General features: G+C 43.7%; 1 protein-coding gene across 1 annotated transcript in view; it reads right to left on the bottom strand.

Moving 5' to 3' along the window:
- Positions 1 to 26,365, bottom strand: part of PRDM15 (PR/SET domain 15) — an 852,733-nt gene that overhangs the window by 148,398 nt on the left and 677,970 nt on the right. The window contains exon 21 of the mRNA XM_044071950.1: positions 15,035 to 15,210. Coding sequence (XP_043927885.1) covers positions 15,035 to 15,210 — 176 coding nt within the window. The remainder of the gene's footprint in view (positions 1 to 15,034; positions 15,211 to 26,365) is intronic.

Raw genomic sequence — 26,365 nt, 5'->3', positions numbered from 1 at the left:
TCTTTTTTTTAGGTCAGTTGCATGACTACAAGGCCTGCTCCATTTGTCAGGTGTTTGTGCCCAAAACTTTGCTCAGTCATCTGCATGCACTCAACCTGTATCTAGAAAATCAATGACGTAAACAAATAGCCTTAAGTATGGAGAGTTCCGGCGATGTACCTGCTGAACCTCCAGAAAAGGAAAGCCAAGACTATCAGGCCTACCACTACCACTGAGCCTCTTGCATCCGACCCTCAGCCTGTGGCCGACGTTGGCCTGGTGAAGGATTTGGGCTCCACCTCCTTGGATATAGCGAGTACCTTCACAGAAGCTGCACAATCCTGTGTGGAGGGCATGTCCACAGTGGCTTTTCTGATGTCAGTTTCCGACACCGAGGGAAACCACCAATTCTGGTAGGTTTGTCGGATTACCCCAGTTCCTTGCAGTAGCCTGATTCCAGGCCTTCCTCCCTTCAGACACCCACCAGGCCTCTCAAGAGGAAAGAAAAAAGGAAGCACATCTCACCTTCTCCTGAAAGCATGCCTGACTGGCAAGCCTTTAGCCAAAGTTTGTTTAATGCTTTCATGGCCTTATGACCTAACTACCTTCCTGGATGCCTTCTCTTCAGCAGCCTTAAACCCTGACTCACAACCCCTGGCTCCATGCAGACCCCACAGATTTTATAAAGTCCCTGAAACTGCTAAGTATCTTGTTAAGTGTCCTCCAGCAGACTCTGCCACAATTTTCATCTCCAGGGACAAGGCATCTAAACTATTACCCACCACCACCATTCTTCCTGCTGACAACGACAGCCAAACCATGGAACGTCTTGGTAAGAAAATTTACACATCTGCTACTCTGGCTTTCAGGGCCACTAACTACCAGACACATATGGCTAAATATGTCTTATCCCTCCTGGAGAAAGCCTCCAAGGGATTGTTTGATACACCAGATTTTGCTGCCAAAGCTTTACTGTCTTCCCTTCTGTCTCTCACCTCCCAGGTTACCAGGCACTTTATACAGTGCAGTTATGATGCTGCTGAATCCTCAGCAAGGTCAGCAGCATCAGCATCTGCTTTGAGAAGATATTCCTGGCTATGCCTTCAGTCCCTTCCAGATGACTTTAGAGCAAAGCTGGTTGATGCCCCCCCTGGACAACACAACTTTGTTTGGCACAAAAGTGGTTGATTTATTTAAGTCACTACAGCAAAAGGGGAAAGAGATGCAGTATTTAAAACACATGCTAGTCTCTCCTATCCCATAATTCCAAAGAAATTACCCAGCTAAAACTCAGGTTATTGGAAAGCACTCTCACTCCGCTGCTCCCACAAGGTCTACAAAAACAACCAGGAAGCAACCCCATCCTGCTAGAGCTTCCCCCTTCTCTAGCCAGAGGCCGCCCTTTCAAGACAGGGCAGGTAGTATCTGACTACCTAACTTTGAAACCCCCACCCCTTCCTTCTCTCCCTCTGTCAATTCGTCTCTCTCGCAATCTTCCATCCATCATCTCAGCCAAATGGGTCCTTACAATCATTCAAAATGGGTACTTTATGACCTGGCTTATGCCCCCAAAGTGAAGGGGTATCCCACAACCTCCAAAACAACAGCTACACCTATTGCAACCGATATTAGAAACCCTGCTGACTCAATGCATCATTGAAACAGTGCCACTGGCTGCAAAAGGAAGAGATTTCTACTCCAGGATTTTCCTAGTCCCAAGAAAAGATGGTCTTTGGAGACCAGTTCTGGACCTCTCTCTTCTCAGCCTTTCCTTCAGGTTCCTACTTTCAGGATGTTGACCTTACCAACTTTTTTTCCACTCCTGCTTCCCCAAGGGTTCATGATCACCTTAGACATAAAGGATACCCACCTTCACATCCCCATAAGGCCCAGTTTCAGGAAATACCTGAGGTTTTTGGTGGACCCTTCTCACTTTCAGTTCTCTGCCTTGTCCTTTGGGCTTTCCACTGCAGACAGGGTATTCACCAGATGTCTGGCTCCAGTTATTGCCTTTTGCAGGACTAAAGGAATCCAGATATTCCCTTATTTGGACAACCTGCTTGTACAGGCTGACTGCAAGGAGACAGTAAAGTTGTGTACACTTACCATAAATGTAGATGTTCGAGTGTATTCACTGTTGCAATCATTACATTTGGGTTTTCTGCTTGCAGTAGCCCTCAGTCGGCCTGATTATCAAAGTCTTGGGTCCTGCATCAGTTGCTGTCTCATCTTCCATGACATCAGGTAGTCAGGGGTATAAAGCATGCAGCCGACGCCATTACATCAGTTTTTCTTGCCCCAGATGTCAGGTGCCCCCCTAATGGGAAGCAATTAAATATATATATATATATATATATATATATATATATATATATATGCATATATGCAAGGTTATACCACCAACAAAAAAGCAAATGCACCAAAAAGCTTTTAAGCATAGTAAAGGAGAACAGAGGTATAAGCCAAAAGAAGTTAGGGGGCTGGAGGGAGGGTAACCAGGACTGCAACAGTGAATACACTCGAACATCTACATTTATGGTAAGTGTACACAACTGTACTATGTTCTTCATGTTTCACTGTTGCAGTCATCACATTTGGGTAGATTCCCAAAGCTAAGGATGGGAGAAGGAATTTAGATAGCATTAGGACCAGCTATAAGGTCCTGCAAGACTGCAGTGGCAAAGCCAGCTCTATATTTAGAGAAAACTGGCAAATGGTAATGCTTGGTGAAAGTATGTACAGAACTCCAGGTAGCAGCTTCTAGGATGTCCCTGGTAGGAACACCTCTGAGAAAGGCTGTAGAGGTAGATGCAGCCCTGGTTGAATGTGGTCTGATCCCCTGTGGGATAGATTTTCCATGGTGCTTATAGCAGAAATTAATGCAATGGCCTATCCATTTAGAAATGGTTTGCTTTGAAATAGACTTCCCCTCTGGCCCTGCAGCAAATGCCACCAGCAGTTGTTCAGATTTCCTTTGAGGTTTAGTCCTGCCCAAGTAAAATCAAAGTCGTCTGTGCACATCTAAGGAGTGCAGCATCTGTTCACCTTTGTTCTGTGGTTTAGAAAAGAAGGTTTACAAATGAATGGACTGATTAAGAGCCACACTGGATACTCCTTGGGCATGAAGGAGGGATTGGTCTCCTGTCTGCATGAAAGATGATGAAAGGCTCCACTGCCATAAGGGCCTGTAATTCAGATACCCTTCTTGCTGAAGTGATTGCTAAAAGGAAGGCTGTTTTCCAAGAAAGGCATTTTAACTCTGCACTTGCAGCTGGCTCAAAAGGAGGAAGAGTGAGTTTTTCCAATACAAAGTTAAGGTCTCAGGCTGGAGTTGGGGCTCTCCTGGGGGGTCTTAAGTTTTTGGCCCCTCTGAGGAACTGCTTGATCAGTGGATGAGAGAAGAGGGGCGGTTCTGTGTTGTAATGAGCTGAAATGGCTAAGGCATGAATTTTGATGGAGGAAAAAGAAAGGCCCTCGTGAAGCATCTCAGTTAAGTATTGAAGAATCAGACGTAAACTGGGTGCTGCTGTGCCCATCCCTTGAGTTTGGTTCCAGGCACAGAATCTTTTCCATTTTTCAGCATAAGACTTTCTAGTACTAGGCCTCCTTGCCTCCAAAATAACATCCAACACTTGTTTACTGAGGGATGGTAACAGAGAGATTAGGTAATCAGCCAGGCTGCCAGGTTCAGGGTTTGAAGCTGACGGTGCAGAATCTTGCTCTCCTGCTGTGACAGCAAGGTAGGGGTCTGAGGCAGGTGCCAAGGAGCCAGCAGTGACACACTGCGCAAGAGGGGGTACCAGTGTTGGCGTGGCCAATCTGGTGCAATCAATATCATCCTTGGTTTGTCCTGTTTGATCTTTAGTAGTACTTTGTAGAAGAGAGGCAGAGGAGGAAAGACATAAACTGATAGATTTTTCCAGCTGAAGGACAGAGCATCCACTTTCCAAGCTTGTTTCTGGGGAGTCCTTGTGCAAAATTTGCCCAATTGGTAGTTCTGGGGAGAGGCAAACAGGTCTATATCTGGGCTCCCCCATTTGTTTATCAACATGCTGAAAGTCTTTGGTTCCAGTTTCCACTCGTGTGAGTCCATGAGATTTCTGCTTAGTTCGTCTGCCAGTGTATTTAGTTTTCCTGGCAGGAATTGAGCCTGTAGATGCATTTGGTAGCTCAAGGCTATGTTCCACAGAGCCATGGCTTGTCTGCAGAGGGGGTATAAATGGGTACCCCCCTGCTTGTTTATGTACCACATAACAGTGGTGTTGTCCATCTTACCATTAATTGTCTTGGAAGAATGTGGTCCTTGAAAGCTGTCAGAGCCTTCTGTACAGCTAACATTTATTTTTGATTGATATGCAGGTGCATTTGACTTGGGTTCCATTTGCCCTGAATGCACTTCCCTGCCAGGTGAGCCCCCCATGCATAGTCTGATGCGTCTGTTGTTAGGGTTTGGGCGGCAGGGGGTAGAGTGAATGGTAGTCTCTTGTTTTGATGGCAGGCCTCTGCCCACCAGAAGAACTCTAACTGTAGGCAAGGTATTTCTTCTAGATCCTGAGAATGTTGACACCATAGGCTTTTCATATGCCACTGTAGTTTCCTCATATGCAGTCTTGCATATGGAATTAGTAGAATGCAGGAGGCCATGAACCCCAAGGCTTGCAATATTTGCCTTGCAGATAGCAGGGTATTTGTGGTCATTAGTTTGAAATAAGTTGTCAAATGAATTTGTTTGTCTGGCATAAGGAAAGCCATCTGGGAAGTTGTGTTAAAGCTTGCTCCCAAGAATATAATTTGTTGATAGGGTACAAGATGTGATTTCTTTTCATTTATGGTATACCCCAGACAAGTTAGCACTTTTGTACAAATGCCAAATGATTCAAACGTATGTCCTGGCTTTCTGCCTGAATTAGACAATCGTCCAGGTATGGGTATATTTGAATATTTCTTTGCCTGCAAAATGCAATGACTGGAGCTAGGCACTTTGTGAATACCCTGGGTGCAGTAGATAAGCCAAAGGGCAGTGCAGAGAACTGATAGTGCATGTAGCCTTCTGTGAAGCGTAGATATCTTCTGCAAGATTCCCTGATTCTGATGTGCAGGCAGGCTTCCTTTAAATCCAGTATTGCCAACCAGGCATTCTTGCCTGGCATAGGAAGCAACTGGTGAAGTTAGCATCTTGAATTTTGGAATCACCAAAAAACTGTTTAGAATAGAAAGGTCCAGGATAGGACGCCATAAGTTGTCTTTTCTGGGTACCAGGAAAAGTCTTGAGTAGAAACCTTGTCCCTTTTCCTCTTCTGGTACAGTCTGAATAGCCTTTAATCTTAAGAGAGAGAGTACTTGCTTTTGAGCCTCTGCCCACTGATTTGGGGGTAGATCTGGCCAACCGTTTGGGGTTGGTAACGTGTGGAAGTGAAATCTGTATCCTTGGGAAACTATATTTAAAACCCATTTGTCCTGGGTAATGAGTTCCCAGATTTTGTCCTGCAGAGCAATCTTTCCCCCTAAAGGAGTAGTCAGTTGAGAAGTGCTTGGAAGTTTTAAAGTTAAGTCACTGAGAAAGCTTACCACAGGGGGGAGTCTTACTACTACCTGGTTTGGAAGTGGGAGCCCCCCACTGCTTAGTCCTGTGCGTACCCTGGGACTGAAGCCTGGGTGTTCTGCTGGTTCTGGGTTTGGACTGAGAAGGCCTGGAAGAGGCAGGAAAGAACCAATTCTTAGAGGGCCAATGCCTACTAAATCATGGAGGCTGTACTTGTAGGAAATCTTTAACAGTTTGCATAGATTTAGCTTTATCCTCCATCTTTTTAAGAACTTCTTCTGCTTTGTTGCCAAACAGGTGGTCCTGATTTAAGGGAGCATCCAGCAATTTAGCTTTAACATGATCTGGCAAAGATTGCTCCTTAAGCCAAGCATGCCTCCTAAGAACAGAACCAGTGACAGCAGCCCTGCAAGATGCCTTTAGTGAATCAAAACCATATTGCAAAGTATGTTTTCCAACCTGTTCAGCAGAATGCATTAAATCCGGTAAATCCTTATTTTCAGCAGTCAGGAATCAACATCATTTTCTGTTTAAGCAATCCAGTAATATGCTGCTGATACTTTAACATATGATACTGGCAGTTTAAGGCAATAATGGCCAGGGTTGCTGAAGTGTATACCTTCTTATCCCATCTATCCAGCACCCTGGAGTCTCTATCAGAGGGGGTAGGATTTTTGGCAGTAGTAGCTTTAATGCCCTTGGCTCCCTGTGAAATGGTCTCAGGATCTGCAGTAGGAATTTTAAAAAGGAACTTGTGAGAGTCAGGAACCCTGTAATATCTATCAGGTTTTCTGGGGGCAGGGGCCAAGCTAGATTCCGAAAAGGCATCATCAACAATGTCTAGTACAAGAGAGATAGCAAAGGCCTGTGTTGGGGCAGGAGTAAGAAATCCCTAAGCCTCTTTTTAGAATCAGAGTAATCCTGGCTTTCCCGGCGAAAATGCTCCCTAAGAGTATGCAAGGTTTTACCAAAAGAGAAATCCTCGAGGGGGGGGGGGGCAGAGGGAATAGAGTCCTCTGCATCAGAATCCTCATAGGTAGATAAGGGTAAATCCTGGTCATCAGAGGAAACAGAAATTTCAGAATCCTGGTCAGAAGTATCATAAGCAAATTCAGTCCTAGGTCTCGTAGAAGGGTAAGGTTGGCTTCCCCTAATTAAAGTAATAAGGTCTTCAGCCATTCTTATCATTTGTTTTTTAGGCATAGGGGCCTGACCATGTGGTCTGGGCATCGGTTTTCTAGGTATGCTTCGAGTTTTAGGCCTTAAAAAGAAGAAGATAGCATCGGTTTAATATGCAAGTCAGTAGGCCTGAATACACCCACAGAAGCTGGTGCCTGCACAGCGGCTCTGGACCCATCCATGGTAGAGACATCCACAGGTTCCCACAGCTGAAGCATCTTGCGGCATACTGGACTCTGAATGGGTTTCAGTAGAGGCCTGTGAATCTGAAGTAGTGGCTATCAGGGGCTGCGAAAGCGCCTCACTGAGTACCAGTGAACTGGCGACTGGCTTAGGAGAAGCGTCATCGGCAGCTTTGGACCTAGGCGGCCTGTCTCTGTCTTTATCTTTGCGTTTTTTCAGAATGTCGGTAGTCGGATGGCTTACCGAAGACATATCTGGATAATTGAACCAAGTACCAAAATATTTAGAAGCATAAATATACAGATGACAAACAGTTCATTGCTTAAATAAGGCACAAAACCGACAGTGAGGTACATCGTGGTCAGGGCCTAGGCAAGGAATACAGTACAAATTAAAATATTTATGAGGTATTTGCTTTCCACAAGAAATACAGTTATTGACTTTTACTGACATCGGTTTAGAGCAAGAAAAAGTTTTCCCAGCGGGGTATTTAGCTTTAGTTGAAGACTTCGGTTCTGAAACTCGAAAACAAAAATTTCAGGAGTCGGCCGACCGGCACTTGCGAACTGCTTCTGCTTCGAGCACAGCATGGTAGGAAAGACTGATGTAATGGCATCTGTTGCATGCTTTTTACCCCTGACTACCTGAAGTCACGGAAGATGAGACAGCAACCAACGCAGGCCCCAAGACTTTGATAATCAGGCCGACTGAGGGCTACTGCAAGCAGATAACCCAAATGTGATGACTGCAACAGTGAAACACGAAGACCATCCTCCTGCAAAACATACGTCTTGCCATTTCTCTCCTACAGTCCCTGGGATTTCAGATCAACTTCCCAAAATCTCACCTGGAATCTTCCCAAGACATTGTCTTCCTGGGGTGCAGGATTCGCACAGACATCATGAAAGCCTACCTTCCCCACAAAAGGTGGAAAGCTTGACAGAACACATACTTCTGGTCTTTCAGACAACAGAACTGACAGCAAGGCAGTACCTCAGGCTCTTGGACTACATGGCAGCCACTATCCCCATGTTACCATTAGCAAGACTCCATATAAGAAAGTTGCAATGGTACCTAAAGTCAGTTTGGACCCAGCACTCACACCCCTTGGAGTACAGTGTTCCCCCTCCTGCCTTGCCTCAAGCTAGAAATCCAGTGGTGGTTGAAGCAAGTGAACCTCAATCCATGTCTTCCCTTCCAACTACCCTAGTCCAAACAGATCATGCACACAGATGCCTCAAATTGGGCTGCGGAGCAACTCTGGGCCATCTGAAAGTGCAAGGGATGTGTCTGGAGCCACACAAAAAAGAACACATCAGTGTCCGAGAGATGAGGGCAATTCTCCTGGCCCTTTAAGCCTTCCAACCCTATCTACAAACAGGGACCACTAAAGATCTTTACAGACAGTACCACAGTGCTGTGGTATCTCAACAAACTGGAGGAAACCAAATCTTACTTGATTTGCAGATTAGCTCTCCTAGTTAGAGAACTGGCCACCTCCCAGGGAGTTACCCTGCAGGTGGTCTACATTCCTTCACTACAGAGCTCCCAGGCAGACTCTCTCAGCAGATCCCTCACAAACAACCACAAATGGATACTGCACAGGGATGTCTTCCTGGACCTGGTCCACTGGTGGGGTACACCTCAAGTAGACCTGTTTACCTCCTCCATCAACAGGCAACTTCCTTCCTTCTCCACCAGGCGCCTACACCCTCAGGCAATGGCAATGGATGCCTTCTCAATCTCTTGGAAGAGGAAGTTTCTCTATGCATTCCCCCTTCCCACTTGTACAGAAGGTCCTGCTAAAGATTCAGCAGTACAGACCAAAAATCTTGTTGGTAACTCCCTATTGGCCAAGACAGTATTAGCTCCCCCTACTACTACAACTATCCAAGGGCAATCACAACAAGTTACCCCTCAGAGTGGACCTTCTCACACAGCACAAAAGATCTCAAATACACCCACTGTGGCAGTTGCTGCACCTCACCCTGTGGCTGATAGGATTCTGATCCCCTTCAGACACCTTTACAATGAGGATGTGCTCACTGTCCTGCAGTAGGCCAGGAAACCAAATACGAGAAAATCTTACCTTTCAAAGTGGAAGAGATTTTCTATATGGTGTCCCAAAAGACAGTTGGACCCGCTTGCAAGTGAGATCCCTCTAATTCTGTCCTACCTGTGTGAACTACTGTAGACAGGATTGGCCTATTCTTCAATTAAAGCCCACTTATCTGCCATTTCAGCATGCCTCCCTCTGGATCTCCCTAGCATCCAGACTACCAGCTAAGTTATTCTTTAAAGGGGTCCTTCACCTGAGACCCCCCAGGAAGCCATCTCTACCCCCATGGGACTCAACTATGTTTTGGAAAAGCTTACTCTTCCGCCATATGAGCCAGCAGACAAAGCTTCCCTAAAACACTACTACTCATGGCCCTGACCTCAGCCAGAAGAGTATCAGGGCTACAAGCCCTCATGGCTATTCCACCTTTCCTGATATTCCACACTGGCAGGGTTACTCTTAGAACTAACCCGTCCTTCATGCCCAAGGTAGTGAATGACCTTTCCCTAAATCAAGCCAACCACCTACCAACCTTCTTCCCTAACCCATAGGGGAACGGGTGAGAGAGTACTCCATTTCCTGGATGTGCACAGACAACTCAGATTTTATCTGCATAAAACCAACTCCATCAGACAGGCTAATCAACTCTCTGTCTCCTTTTATCCCAGGGCCCAAGCAAGCTACTTCAAGCTGGATTTCCAAACCTATCATCTTCTGCTACAAATTCCATGGGAAATCCATGTAGGTTACTGTTAAAACACACTCCACTGGGGCTATGGCCTCCTCTGGAGCCTTCTTCAGGGGGTTTGGATACCTCTACATTCTTGAAGCAGCCACTTGGTCATCAGTGCACACCTCCACCAAACACTACAAGTTAGACCACATTTCCAGAGCCAGGGCGGGTTTTGTCAGGGCTATCCTTCATGGATTCCTGGCGACCGCCTCTAGACCACCACCCCCTTCTTCACAGTGAGCTTTGGCATTCACCCATGTGTGATGAGTACTGTAACATGGGACTAGAAGGATATAGAAAAGTTGTGTAAAATCTTGCCATAACCACAGATGTCCTTCTCTTACATACTGCAGTATTCCTTCCTACCCTCCTTCCCCTCTTGTTATGCTGCGTTTCCCATTCTGGATAGCAAATGGCAAAGGACTGGCATTTTCCCTTGCTAGGACTGTTTCCGACTGGGGCTTACAGTTCTGAAGGCTGGTGCATGCAGACGTCACTTTTATGTCCCACAATCCACTAGCCACGTCAGACATCCCATGCACCATACAGTGACTGAAAACATTTGTATACTGGCAGGACGTTCGGGTAGCAACAGAAGTAAACCCATATGTGATGAATACTGCAACATGGAAGAGAAGGACATCTATGGTTATGGTAAGATTTTACACAACTTTTCTTTCATCTGGTACAGCAAAAAAATCTCATGTCTTCCCTACTTGCTCTGTCCTCTAACTCTACCATCTTTGTGAAACATCTTTTCTTGAACAATCTCATACTCAGCTAGCCTTTTCATCATTTCAACCTCTGATTTTTGTAATTTTATCAGCTTATCTGAATACCTGTTTAAAGCTTAAGTTTTTCCTTTCAGGTTCTCTAAATTATTTCTTGCTGGCATCCATGCAATACACTTACTAGCTAGTTACTGAAATATACCCAAAAGACATTTTCCCTGGTTCTCTTTTCTGAATTTCTGTTTTAACACTGGAAGAGCTGAAATTAAGCTGTTAGTCAGTGTGCAGCCATCTTGGAAATTTTTCCTAATAATACTCAAAGTCAGACATGTTAGTAATAGCTGGAAATACAAGAGCAACAATAATGCACACAGATTAGGCACGTATATTGACATAAATGAGGTTGGGATGTCACTAAAGCAGGAAGAGAAAAAAGAAGAGTTGGTGGAAGGGTACAAGCAGAATAACCAAGAAAAAATATGTAGAAAAAGTTCTGATAGTGGACAGGTTGAGAAAACAGTAGACAGGCAAGGAGATGAGGAAGGTAAGGAGGGTATTAGCAGGACAGGATTAAGGATATAAATTATTTGAAGGAGCAGTAGTGGGGGTGAAAGAAGGAGAAAAACAGACACTGGATAAGAAAGGTGAGAAAGGCACGGTGATTGCTAGACTGGTAATGGAACAGAAACAGAAAGAAGGGTGGCCTTAGGATGGGAGCACAAACATAGTCATGAGAAAGTTAGCTATTGTTTTAGCTTGTGCTTTAAACTTGTAACCATGTTGCCTTGTTTTAAGATGGGTGGTTTGCAACACAGGTTGAGTTAAGTGAGCAACCTGCAATGTTTGAGTCTTGGTCCTGATGAGGAGATTTTTGTTCTGTGATCAGAGATTCCTAGGAGGGAAGTAATGTTTGACAATTTTTATGTAGTGATGGCCAGGTGTTGGGTTTCTGTATTATTTTATGGGAAGTAAGCAGTTGGAAGAAGGTAAACTAATTAGGTAGTTTGAGCCAGTGTAAGTATTAGGCAGTGGTGTGAACAGTTTGGTAAGTTGGATGCAAACTTTGCTATTTTATTGTAGCAAATCTCTAGTTTACTTTTTAAGGTTGAGAGAAGATTATTCAGGATGGCTGTTGCATACAGGAGTGAAAGGAGAAAGATGCTGTTAAAGAATTTCTAGAGGAGTAGGTAAGAAAAGGTTTGTTTCTGTACAAGAAGCCCAGGAGTGAGGAGGAACTTCCTTACCTCCATAGTTGTGCAACCACACTGATCTCAGTAACAAAGGTTTTACTCAACATGAGAGACTATTAAAAATGACTGAATGTTCTGTTTCACAGAAGCAATGGTGCAGTCACTCATTTAAGAGCTGTACTTGAATAAACCGTACTGGTCACATGACAGTTCCATGCACTGCCCCAGCTCATCACCATCCTGAGGTGAAGGTGGCTATGTAAAATGGTACAAGTCGATTTAGAAGATTTATTTCGTTTAGTGGATACTGCAACTGGTATATTACTGAAACATGATTTAAAGATTTAAAATGCATACAATAAATTTCACATTTTGCTACTTTCACTGTTGCAAATCCAGTGAGATAAGTAGTAGTGTCAATATTTGTAAAAGATCAGTTAAAGCTAGAAACCAGTAAGACAGCTCAGCAACAGAAATTGTGCACACATTTATTAATATTGCTGGTATTTAAAAAAATCATAGAAACCTACTGACCACTGTAACCCATGCAGAGTATAAAGACTTTTTGACTGATGGAAAAACAATCATTCTGGAGATTTCAACTAATAAAACAGTGAGTAGGCAAACTTCTCAAAGGCACTGTTAATCAATACAATATGGAACAAACAGAATGAAATCCAACTAGGGATGGTAATATCTTAGCTAGCATATTAAATCTAGAATCATTCTGCACTTCACTCAAAGTTACACCCTCAGAAATTAACGTAGTTCATGATATGTCGCCTTTGACCTGAAATAATCCATCTCACTCTTAATGAAATCACCCTTTCTATGGTTCAGCAAATGAAAATATTAATGCAACAAGTGACTATTATAGCAATAACCCACGCCTGGGTGTGGGTAATGCTAAATTTACCCACGGTTGGCGTGGTTTGGTCCCGAGGGCGAAGCCCAAGGGACCAAACAAAGCCAACCGTGGGTAAATTTAGCATTACCCACACCCAGAAGTGGGTTATTGCTATTATACCATGACATTATTTAAGAAAAGAAACTATTACTTTTCTTAAATAATGGCATAGTATAATGCCTGTTTACTGCCCTTCCGCAGATGTCTGGCATCCGCGGCAGTTCTGATGTACTGCGCGCCTGCGCAGTACATCAGAGCTGTGGGCAAAAGCAACGGAGAAAGCAAGATCTCCGCTGCTTTTTTTTTAGTGTTTCGCTATGTTAAATGAGTTTAACATAGCGAGACAGTTTTAAAATAAGCAACGGACATCTCTGTTGCTTATTTTAAAACTGTCTCGCTATGTTAAACTCATTTAACATAGCGAAACATAAAAAAGCAACGAGATCTTGCTTTCTCCGTTGCTTTAAACACTGTCTGCTATGTTAAATGGGTTTAACATGGCGAGACAGCTTTAAAATAAGCAACGGAGATCCGTTGCTTATTTTAAAGCTGTCTCGCTATGTTAAACCCATTTAACATAGCGAGACAGTGTTTTAAAAAAAAAGAGTTATACTAATGGGAAAAAGTCCGGGCGACCGGACCTTTTTCCATTAGTATAACTCGATTTACAACGGGCACGCTGGCCAATCAGCGTGCACGTTTTGGGGGGGATCATGGTATGATATGCAATAAATGATATATTTATCAAAAGTGACTAAGGTACAGTTCAGTTATGTTTTCATGAACCTGTACCAGTAAGAAAAAAACAGGTAAATTTCAAATAAATAAAATAAAGTATGTACTTTGATGGAATTATAACATTATTATTTCAGGGTACTGCTTACTCTTCAAAACTTAACTGCTTTTCTTGTTTTTCTTATCAAATTACACAAATATCATCTATGAACACACCTTGATCCTAAAGGCTTTAATTATAACAGAAAACTGAAAGGGAAAAAGTATGAACATAACATTTTATTAAAACAATGAAATGAACAACCAGCAGGAGGACACAACAGATGCCATTAATGGAAAATTATGTGCAAAATCACTGAAAGCAAAGGCATTTGTGAGAGTGCTATACGCACAAGGAGAGGCAACTGTTATATAACTACAGATATGACAACTGCTGCCACAAGTAAAATGAAACACATGACTAGACAAAATACCTGACTGCTTCTTACAAGAAACAAAACCTAATTAAACTCCTATCAACTGCAATAAATAAAATGTTAATATGTGGATACTCTTCTAATCTAGGGAGACAAGCTGCAGTGCTATCAGTTCACAAAGGAGGGATTTATATTAGACCATGCAATTTTAGAATCAACAGCCCAAACTAGCATTCTATGTAAAAATCATGGAAGAAGTCAAAGTGGAACCGCCTACACTTAAAGCCATGTTCCTGTACTCAGTCCTACCCTCATCATATTTCAAAGCCTGTTCTTTTCTCTCAGACACCTTAGCTCTTACACCCCACACTAGGTGCATTACTTATCCTAGCTTCTCCTTCCTACAGTATGTGTACTATCTGCCCAGCTCATATAACTGGATCTTACACGTGTCTGCATAAAACACGTTCCACATAATATTTTTACACACCACATACTATTTAATCATAGCTTTGTCCCAAAAACTCTCATATCTTTCTTAACTCTCGCCCTTCTTACCTTTTCAGTACCTGTTCCTTAGTTCCTCCATGTATCTTAAACCACCTCAATGTTTTTCCATGCTAACTCTCACTCTGTCTGACTACATTACCATCAGGCTATGACTGACACTCTCTCGGACTGTACTGGCCTTCCTCTTTACCCTGGTACATTACCTAGACTAACGTCTCCGCACATAGTGAAGAGAAGGACTAATAAGCTCGCCTTGTACTAGTCTGTATTTTGTTCCTTTCTGAACTTGTGTCACTCACTGACTAATCCTTAGTAATTTACCAGGAAATCAAAACTTTTACGAGAGATAGGGCAAAAGTATGAAACACGAATCAGGAACAGTTGAGAAATATATGGCCATTCTTTTGGGAAAAGTGCAGCTTCCTTTGTAAACATGCTCTGCATGTGTGTAGTTGTGGGTGTGTATTTCTTCCTCTCTTTCCCTCTCTCTCCCCTCCTGGTTCACTTTCTTTTCCATGTTAACTCAGCTGCTGATTTTAAGCAGGAGTGCAGGACTCCAGCAGAAGTATCTACTCGCTACCAAGGTGGGTTACTACAAAATTTTAAGTTATAATTTATTTCTTTAGTGTACGCAGACCTTAGGAACCTTTGTTAGTCATGCAGCCAGTGTCAATCTCTTACCAACCTCTATCTTTCAAGTGGATATTATCTTTCCAGTACCTGCCACTAACATTACATACCTAGTTGACATACCCCAAAAAACAAAGCACTGACCTTACTGAATACTATGCTTTAATGGAGTGCTAAATGTGCTACTCTAGTCAAGGACTAAGAAAACCCTTAAACATATATCCAGTGCTGGTGTCTCACCTCTGGGTGTTTACGACGCATATGTCTGCTCATGGATGCTCGAGTCGAAACTTTTGTTCCACAAAGATGGCAGTTCTGAGCCTCTACCTTGTCGTGAGTTAACTGCACATGTTTTTGCAGCATGTAACCTGTAACATACTTCTTATCACAACAGGGGCATGTCCACTGTTTTCCAACTACAGAAAAATAAAACAGAAGTGAAGAAAGGTTAATAATCCCTAAATTCTGAATCTGTTTTTCATTACTATGTTCAGATTTCTTTTGGAAGTAAATACCTTAGCAGGCTGGTTAAATGAACTATCACTTAATGGAAGAGAATGAACTGAGCAAACGCGAAGTAGTACAGATAAAACTTATCTGTTTTTGGAGGTGAACTCCAGAAACAGAAACCAGCAAGCAGATGATATGGACAACACCACTGGGACTCTCTAGTGTCCAAAGTAACAGTGTGCAAATGAGATTATCCTCTGTCACTGACCCAAGTGTAAAGTAGCACCTACAAATAACGACTCTTTGGAACTAATGAATCATAAAGTATAATACAAGTCTAGAAAACTATGTACATCACCTCAAGCACCTAGTAGAGCAGACTAAAGCTACAGATGAATTATAATTCAATTTCTGTACCAAACCCTTGGTAGCACAGAATGCTTACAAGACTGAAGGGTCACTCAACAGGTTTATTATAAGATGATGTTCAATGATTCCATAATCATGCATTAGGAAAAAAGAAAATAAAAACGGGATGGAGGAAGGAAATTCATACCATTATACCAGAGGGATACCAACACATATAATAACTTACTTTTACAGCTGAGTACCTCAAGAAGTTGTACTCTAACATGTACTTTATTTTATGTTTCCCAGTAGTTCTTAATTACAAGTGGAATAAACTGAAAAACTGCATCTGAATATGTGGGTTACCATAACATTCTGCATGAGTGAGTTTATCCTGGTCAACAGTAGGACTTAGTCTTTCAGGAATTGGCCAGCTCAGCATCAGACACTTCCCTTGGGTACTAGCATCTCCCTTTTATCCATAATACTCTGCACAGCAGCTTCCTCCCTAAACTTCTGCCATGCTGCATTAAGTTGGTGCAGAAACAGTCAAAATAAAAACTAAGACACCATTAAACAATGTCACCAACGAAGGAAAAAAGGACAAGGGCGGCTGTGTTGATGAGGAAGGACTTATTATAGGAAGTAAACATAATGTTCACGTTTAGGCCCAGCCTTACTAACAACAGGACAGAGTCCAAAGCTCCTCCTTCTGGGCTGTCATCCTCATGGGAACATACATCTGACAAATGAGACCCCGAAGGAAGAACTAAATCTGTACAGCACATCCAGTTGCAGTGTCTTGCAAAAGTATTCAGTAAAGCTCATGTAACTGCTGCAGAATTATCATCCTGAATGAGTGAGTTCTAGGCACAGAAGGAAAGGGGTTACTTTACTCCTACTAAAAGAATTTCATACAGCCATCTGTATAAAATGATTTTAAAAACTTTATAACCATTTTCTTATTAGAAAGAGACACAGATAACTGTCTTTTTTAATGACTTGATCCTCTACAAACAAATCTGAGCCGCCTGTGGACATGAATACAGTACAACAAATACTCACCTATGTTAGAGTAACTAGGAAAGTACACAGGAAGGTTGACAGATGGATTGAGGTTTGTCTCGCTATCTTTGGCATAACTGACAGGTTACCTCACAATGACATTCTAACCCTATGGAAAATTAAACATGGAGGATTAACTCACAATGCCTGCAATTCAGACACTCTTCTAGCTGAGTAATGATTGCTATAGAAAGTATGTTTTGTGACAGACATTTCAGAAAGGGGAAGAGTCAATTTCTCTGAGACAGCAGTCTGAAACTCCTGGCCCACAGGCTAGATACTGCGTATAAACATTTTTTTTTTATTTAGCCTGCTAAGTCTTGCCCAAATCTGGTTCTTTTCTGTTAAAAAGTCTGGCTTGCACTCTGAAGCTAACTGACAAATGCTTATATTTATGGCTCTTTGTAACCATAGCAGCACCTCTCTTCCATTGGCTTTACTGTGGCGCCAATGAGAAATAAACTTCCTGCAATATAAAACAGAACAACAACAACAGAAAAGCTTACACTCTAACTGCTTCTACTATTGGTGTACTTTGAGGTACAGTAAGCAAAAGTATGACAGCAGTTGCCCAGCAGAAGTGAGGCATGTGTAGGCACTTGTGCTGCTGAGTGCTTTTGCACAAGTTAAATTGGATACCTTATACTGCTGTGTTTCCCACACCAGATGATTCACACCTACCTATACAATGTGCAAATCACCTGATATATGAAGCATGCAACAGTATAAGATACCCAGTGCAAACTGTGTAAGAATGATTAAATTCACAGCCTCAGCACAGAATGTGTGTGTGTGTGTGTGTGTGTGTGTGTGTGTGTGTGTGTGTGTGTGTGTGTGTGTGTGTGTGTGTGTGTGTGTGTGTGTGTGTGTGTGCGCGCGTGTGTGCTGTATGTGTGTGTGTAAGTGGCTTTACTCTTTTCTTCTTCTTAGTATGTCTGGGTAGCTTTTTTCTGGTGGTCATCGGCCCAGTCTATTGCTCTGTGCACTCATTGTACTCATCCTTGTCTGGCCCTCAGGCGATTTGTGTGTGGCACTGCTGCTAAAAAAAGAAGTACAAATCAACTGAAAGGACAGGGTCCTTCACTGGAAGATAAGCAAGGAAAGTGCCTCTGAGAAAGGCCACACATGCCTTCAAAGATGCTAGAGAGTTAGAACCATGACAAAAGTCAAAATGGCAGCAAGGTACACCTTAGCAGGAAAATATCTTAATCCTGTGTCAAAAAACTAAGAGATATACTCTAGTACTTTGAATCTGAAGGGGATTGAAGCCTTTTGTAGTAGTCTATGTAGAAAAATGGGTTTTTATTCTTGTACATTTTTCTAGTATTAGCACGTAAGGCAGAGATGAATATCTGAATTACCCAACTGGGTCTAAAGAGTACTTGGTCTTCACAGAAACTGCATTAACCACACAGCTAGACAGAGGGATTGACAATCCAAATAATTCTACAATTATTCCCTGTTCTGATAATCTCACTCACCTCCTTACCCAAGAATCACTTCTGTCAGTGGAACACTGGCTAACCAATAATCAACTCCTAATCAACCCTATAAAAACTAAACTTTTATTCCTCCTCCCAAAATTTCTACAACACAAAAATACCTTCACTGTCACCTCCCTAAATAACACAATTATCACTGTCGAACCACATACAAAACTGCTTGGTGTAACTATCGATGACCAACTTAAATTTGACATCCCGCTCAATAGAGCATCAAAAAGACCCATAAAAATTAAGGATGTTATATAGGCACAAAAAATATCTCACTAATGAAGCTAAATGTTCTCTAGCTAAAGCCTTCCTACTGCCCACCTTACTCTAGATACTCCTATACTCACCAACTTACAATCCAATCTACATCTTAAACTTGAAAACACTTATAATAAAATTGCTAGATTTGTTGCCAATCTCCCCCACTGCACCCACCACTGCATAGCATTAAAAAAACCTAAAAAGGGCTTGAATTCCAGTAACAACTCCTTCTTCCCCAGCTACACCTCACTCACTCCATCCTAAACAAACCCTCCTCCTGTCCTGCTCTCTCAACCCTCATCTCTCCCTACTCTCCAATATGTACTCTCCGAAGCTCTTCTCTTCACCTCTTAGAAATTCACAGGCCTAATAAAAACATAGACAGACTTTTCTACAATCAATCCATCGCTAAAGTTTGGAATAAACTGCCTCTATGCTTAAGAACTATAACACTTATAGCTTCAAAAAATTTCTCAAGGACAACCTACTAAAATCTTGGTCCTGTCCTTGCTCTGCACCCACTTAATCTACCTTCTCTGTTTTCCCTCCTTTTTTCATCCTGAGCTCACTCATAACTATGGGTTACTACTACAGACATGGGTTTTTGTTTTTGGTCTCTGACATCCTTGATTGTAATCAGTGTTAATTTTTACTATGGTATTTGATTGTAATTTTTTTTCTTTTTTGTTGTTATAAAGTGTATTACATTATATCTTGTATTCTGTATATGTTTGGAGCTTTTCTCCTTGGGCCTCTTCTGAAAAAGGGCTTTTGCCCAGTCACACTAATCCAATTAACAAATGTCAGATAAATAATAAAATAAATAAAATAAAATTGCAGAGCAAAATGTTCAAGATGGTTCAGAAGGGCCTAGGATAACACTATACTTACTTGTCAATACCGAAATTGGGCTAGAAGAATAAATCTGTCCTTGTTCTGCTTGGCTTTTTGTATGAATTGCAGAACAAAAGGAAACGAGGGAAACAGTAAATGAATTATTTGAGACCTTTCTAGAGATAAGGCTGTCTAAGAACTTACCACAACAGATGTCCTTCTGATCACTGTTGTAGTATTCCAAACATTTGAGTTATCTCACCAAATAACTCAGATGTCCAGCTGAAGTACCAAAGCCAACACCTTCCATGCAGCTGTATACATCAGACATATGACCTAAGCTCATGGGTCTGTGTAAGGGTACATATGCAGATGTACAAGTGTAAATCCACAGAATATCTCCAAGCCAGTAAACCTGAGGAGGCTTGACAGACTAAATAAACTTGTCAGCTAAGAGAAGAGAGGCAGAAAGAAATTGATATCCCCTTGGTCTATGAGTAAAAAGGAAAGAAGAATCAGATAAATTGAAAGGTAGGGAGGGAAGTAGCACTACAACATGGATGTCCTTCCTTCGATCACTGTTGTAGTATTCCAAACAGCTGGGTGATTCCCAATGGATAAGAGGTATGATTGGTGAATGGAAGGGAGACAGAAGTGTGTAGTAATCCAGAGGACTGACCTGGTAAAAATTGCTCTGGATCTAGAAAAGGCTGTAATGTTTGGTGAAAGTATGCAAAAAGGACCAAGTAGCTGCTTCTAAAATTGTTCTAGAGTCAATTTCCTTGTAAAAGTCTCCAGATGAGGGCAGTGCTCTAATAGAATGAGCCTTTGCTGGAGAAAGTAAGGATTTGCCATAAATAGTGTGGCAAAAGGAAATGGATTTATATATGCAGTTAGCAACAGTCTGCTTTGAAACAGCATTACCTAGTCTGGACTCTTGGAAAGACAGAAACAATTGGTCAGATTTGCAAATCTCCTTGCACTTATCCAGGTAGAATCTGAGCTGTATATGCACATCAAGGGAATGTAGTAGAATTCTTTATTTCTTATTTTCTGGATTAAGGAAGAAAGCAAAAAAATGTATGGTCTGATTGAAGAACAGTTCATTTACTACTTTTGGAATTAAGGAGGGATTGGCCCTTAATGACACTATCTTTATGAAAAATAAGGAAGGGAGGACTTGCCATAAGGGCCTATAGTTCAGAGACTCACCTGGTTGAGGTGAAAGCTGCCTGAAGAAAAAGAAGTTATGTACCTACCATAACGGTCCATGTTAGTTGTCTTCATCTCACCTTCGTTCTTGCTGGCTGGGATCGGAGCCGATTCTTGGCTCCGACTCGGCAATCTTCTATAGCTCGAGAGCTGTTTACTGGCAAGAGGCTACCCCTTATCCCATGATGCCTAGCGCTAGCTACCCAGATCTCGTTTGAAATAGCTAACCCCAGCCATAGCTAGAGAATGAACCTCTCCAAACAAAATGTTGAGCACACCTGTCATACTCTGTAAGTCAGTAGAGGAAACAACCAGAGAACACTCAGCCAGTGAAACTTGAACTCTCAGTCCAATAGGATAGGGAGATGGAGGGTGGGATGCAAGAAAGAAGGCGAGATGAAGACAACTAACATGGAACGTTATGGTAGGTACATAACTTCTTTATGTTAAGTTGTCTATCTCACCTTCATTCTTGCTGGTTGGGCAGCGTCCCTAGTGCCTACAATCCTGGGTGGCTCATTGGAACAGACTCTTTAGAACAGTGGAACCAAAGTCAGCTCTGCTCCTGGAAACCATATCTAGCTTGTAATGAGAAATAAAGGTATGAGGATTTGCCCATGTAGTGGCTGCACAGATAGAATCCATGGGCAACCTAGATTGAAATGCTACAGATGTGGCCAAGGCCCTAGTGGGATGACCTTTGGTTTGATAGGCAACTCTTTGTTTCTCAATTGATAAATGAAAGTAATAATGTGAGACAACCACCTGGATAAGGTCACTTTGGAGACTGGATAACCTTGTTTGCCTAGAGCATAGGAAAGGAATAGTTGGTCCGATTTCCTTATGCCCTTCGTCCTATGCAGGTAAAAATGCAGTTGTCTGTGAACATCTAATTGATGTAATTTGTATTCTGCCTTGTTGATGTGGTTGGGAAAAAACACGGGAAGGTCTATGGATTGGTTTAAATTATTTTCTGAGCAGACTTTCGGAAGGAAAGAGGGATTAGTCCTCAGAGCTACCCTGTCCTTATGAAAAGCTAAGTAAGGAGGACGGACACATAGTGCCTGAAGTTCAGAGACGCATCTGCCTGAAGTAATAGCTACCAGAAAGAGAGTTTTCCAAGATAGAAACTTAATGGAGCAGGATGCTGCAGGTTCAAAAGGGGCAAAATTAAGGAGGTTAGTACCAAATTTAGGTCCCAAGGAAGAGGGGGATCTCTCACTGGAGGTCTAAGGAGAGTAGTCCCTCTTAGGAAAGCTTAACATAGCTTTTGAGACATGATGTTTGCATTAGAGAAACCAACATGAAAGTTTGAAATGGCCGCTAATTGAACCCTGATTGTAGCAGAAGCGGACCCAGAATGAAAAAGTTCTGCTAGGAACTCCAGGATCTTGTGGACTGGGGCTGAAAAGGGATCTATGTTCCTAGCCTCTTCCCAACAAGAAAAACGTTTCCACTTGCTAGCATAAGTCCTTCTAGTGGCGGACTTGTGCGAGGAGACAATAATTTCACGTACGGCCAGGGAAATGTTGGGAAGCCTGGCTACGGTTGGAAGTGGAGCAACCAAGCTGTGAGCTGGAGTGTTTGGAGGGATTGATGCAGCCCGCCTGATTGATGAATCAGCAAATCGGATCCAGAGTCCAGGGCTGATCAAGAAGGTAATGGTGCAGAAATGAAAACCATATCTGTCGAGGCCAGTAGGGGGCAATGAGGATCATTTTGCAACCCAACGATATTGCTTTCTGTATGAGTTTCGGTATCAGGGGAAACGGAGGGAAGGCATAAAGAAGTCCCTGAGGCCAAATGTGGACTACAGCGTCTCTGGGTGTGTGACCTGGAAGTGGAAGAAGGGAGAAGTAGTTGCTGCATTTGCTGTTGAAGGGGGTGGCAAAAAGGTCGCAGCAAGGCTGTCCCCATTTGCAAAAGATAAGATTCGCAACTTCCTGATTCAGAGACTACTCGTGAGGCATGAGAATAGCTCTGCTGAGCCTGTCCGCTATGACATTGGACCTTCCAGGGATGTGCGTCGCAATCAGAAATTGTTGGGAGGAGATCGCCCACTGCCAGAGTCTGAATGCTTCTCGACATAGGGGGTAGGACCTGGTTCCGCCCTGTTTGTTGATGTACCAAACCACTGACATGTTGTCCGTTTGAATTGCAATGATCCCAGAAGGGAGAGATTCCTGAAGAGCTTGCAACGCTAGGAGCACGGCTCTCATTTCTAGGATGTTTATATGCAGATGGTACTCGTGAGGCTGCCAAGTGCCTTTGGACTGTCCTGCCCTGATAATGCCCACCCCATCAGGGAGGCATCTGTGGTCACTGTGGCAACCGGAGGGGGCTGAATGAATGGTCTGCCCTGAGAGACTAGTGGGGAGACCATCCACCAGGAAAGGTGCTTTTTGCATGTGTCTGTAATCATGATCATGTGAGACATGGGCAGCTGTTGAAAGGACCACTGTGTGAACAGAAGCCACTGAAGAATTCTCATGTGAAAGTTGGCCAGAAGGACTAGAAGAATTTCCACTGCCACGGAACCCAGAGTTTGAAGAACCATCCTGACTTGGACCCTTCTGCACTGCATTAGAATTTGTACTTGCTGTCGAATTGTGGTCATTCTGTCTGGCGGTAGCCATTGACAGGGTAACAAGGCAGATTTTTCTACGTTTATTGTAATGCCTAGCTGGGAACAAAAAGTGATTGTGTAGGCCCTGGCTTGTAGAAGGTGATGCCTGGTAGCAGCAGTAAGGAGCCAGTCATCTAGATATGGAAACACCTGGAATCCTCGACGTCTCAGGTGAGCTGTGACCACTGCCATACATTTGGTGAACACCGTGGGGGCTGTGGTGAGACCAAAGGGCAGAGCTCTGAACTGGTAATGACTGGCTCCCAGCCGGAAGTGAAGAAATCTTCTGGAGCACCTGTCCATTTTGATGTGGTAGTACTCATCCTGAAGATCTATGGAGCACATCCAATTGTCCTGACCCAGAAAGGGTAGAATGGACTGTAGCGTGACCATCCAAAACTTTGTTCTTTGAACAGACTTGTTTAGTCTGCTGAGATCCAGAATTGGTCTCCAGTCCCCTGTCTTTTTTGGTACCAAAAAGAACCTTGAGTAAGTTCCGGATCTGTGTTGGTCGGCCGGGACTTCCTGGATGACTCTTTTTTCTAGCAGTCCTGAAACTTCTATGACTGCTTGGTCCCTCAGATTGGGTGGAACATCTGGAAGGGATTTGCTTGACGGTAAGGGGGTTGAGAGAAGGGAATTTTGTAACCTCCGGATATGACTGACTGTACCCATTTGTCTTGCGTTATATTTTGCCAGGCTTTTGGGTACAGTGAAAGTCTTCCCCTGACTGCCTCCAGAGGCGGGCAGCCGGGCAACCCTTCAGGGATGCTGGAAGGGCTATTCAGAGAAGGATTCTCTGCTGCCCTGGTTCTGTGGACACCCTCTGCCACGAGGGCAGCGTCTGTTGTTGTTTCCTCCTCTGCCCCTGGAGGAAAAATCGCTACGTGTGTCAGGCGAGTCTCCCTGGGATTTTCAAAACCACATTTTACCACTCTTCTGACCCTTGGGGTATGGTCTGGAAGGAGTGGAAAAATGAACTCACATGGCAGAGAGTGTCTCGCCTTCTTGTTCACACCTAGTGAGAGTGTCTTTCATCTGTGGTCCAAAGAGAAAGGAACCATCAAAGGGGGTGTTAGTGAATGACGCTCTAAAGGGTTCTGCAAAATTACACAGCCGCATCCATGCATGTCTCCTAAGGGCCATGCCTGTACCTGTGGCTCTACTCGCACCATCGGCTGCATAGGAAATGAGCCTCATGGAGGAGTTGACTACAGAATTAAGGGTCACCAGCTGAGAAGCCACTTTAGTTTGAGCCCCTTCAGCTGATGGATCCTGAAGGGTATCTCCGAACTCTTTAAGGAGATCCCTCTGAAGCCAGATAAAATGGCATAAGTAATTCAGTGACCTCATAGAAAAGGTCGCTGAAGCAAACATTCACTTCCCATATCCATCCATAGTCCTGGACTCCTTGTTAGGAGGATGGACAGATGCAGAAGTTTTTGCTAACTCTTCCTTAGTGGCTGCTGCTACCACCATGGCATCCACAGGAACACCTTTAGTAAAGAACTGCTTATCAACGGGTGCAGTGATAAACTTGCCGGGTCTCCTCGGGTTTGGTTCCACTGTATCTGGAGCTGACCAAGCCTTTCGAGCCACTACTGATATGAGTGGATCAAAAGGCGGAGAAACCCAGGAGGTGGAAGGTCGGGAACCGAAGGCATGCAGGAATACAGACTCATCCTCGGTAGGGGCTAAGGGAGTCCAGTTCCCCTTCTGCTTAAGCATTTCTAGGATGTCCGAGAAGGAAACATCTTCAGAGGGGGATCTCGGGGACCCTTCCGATTCATCTAAGTCTGTATCAGAAGTGACAGACACAGGGGAGTCAATGTGCTTCCTCTTGCACTTCTTCCGAGGGGGTTCCGCTGAATGATCAGGGGAGGCCTTGGAAGAAGAGAAAGCACCCAATGGGGTGCCCTGGAGCGCCAGTTCCCCACGCTTGGGATCTGGAGGAGGAGCAGAGGTTAACGCAGGCACTACAGGGGACGGAGCCGATGGGGTCGAATGTGGAGCTGTCTCAGTGGCCAGAACACTCCTCATGACATCGAAGGAGTCCCTGCCATGATGCCGAGAAGGCTCCGGCTCCGAGGAAATCGGAATCCTTCTCCGCACCGAGGGAGACGGCTCCGAGGCCGATGTAGGAACCCAGCTCACCTGTGCCGAAGCTCCGAGAGGGAGAACGGGGTCGGACAAGGGTCCGATGACACTCGCCCCCTCGGAGCCAATGAGGGAGCCTCAGTGCCCAGATCCCTCGACGGACGGCACCATCGAGGGAATCGGAACCGAAGGAGGGATAGTTATTGGAGCCGATGGTTCCACAACTCGAACCCCAACGATCTCTGGCTCCGAGCTCAATGGAGTCGCAGGAGGAAGATCGATAGCAGTGGACAGAGCCGACACCTGTTGAGGAGGGCTTGACAACATCTTGGCAAGTGCCTGCGACTTCAGTAACCTACTGACCACTCTCTCCACGTCATGATCCGAGAGCCTAGAGGGCTGAGAGGAGTGGGAGGATCTGTGACTGCGCTCATTTTGCAGCAGGTGAGACTGAGGAGCCGAATGTATGGATTCTAATGAAGGGGACCTCAGCCTCTTGTGGCTCTGCGATGGCTCTGAGGACACTGATGGCGCTGACGGGGAGATAGTCTCCTCAGTTCCGGTTGGAACCGAAGTAGTCAGTAAAGTTTGACCCAATGACGGCTCCAAGCTTGGAGCCAACAATTTGGTAGGTCTTGGGGATTTCACAGGCTGAGCCTTGTCCGGTGAATCCTGGGGCTTGAGAAGATCCCTCAGAATAAGTTTATTCTTCGCACCTGCGAGACCTCTTGGACTGAATGCATGGCATATGGAACAAGAGTCCTGCAGGTGCACTGCGCCTAAGCAATAGACGGAAGAAGTGTGACCATCTGTCAGAGACATTTTCTGACAGCATGAGTCACACTTCTTGAATCCAGACACTTTGGATTCTTTAGACATACCCAACAAAATAACCCATAAGACACTACACTGATTTTTGGCCAAAAGGCCGAACAGTGATAACAGAATACCACAACACTAATAACAAAGGTAAAAAACACACAGTAAACTACAGCTAAAGATTGTTTTTTTTTTTTTATAACTAGGAAGCCTTTAACTTAAATGGCTATCTAACAATAAGAAAGAAAGAAAGGATTAAACTAACTGTAACCTACAAGAAGGGACAGGGGGTGGGGGAGGGGGAGAACTCTCTAATTTAAACGAGTTCTAAGGGAAGGACTACCAAGAGACTAAACTAACACTAAG

Source organism: Protopterus annectens, chromosome 5.part0 (genome assembly GCF_019279795.1).
Source record: "Protopterus annectens isolate FY-2018-M chromosome 5.part0, PAN1.0, whole genome shotgun sequence".
NCBI classification, from domain to species: domain Eukaryota; kingdom Metazoa; phylum Chordata; order Ceratodontiformes; family Protopteridae; genus Protopterus; species Protopterus annectens.
Note: the sequence above shows the minus strand (reverse complement) of the source record. Positions and strands in the feature narration are given on the sequence as shown.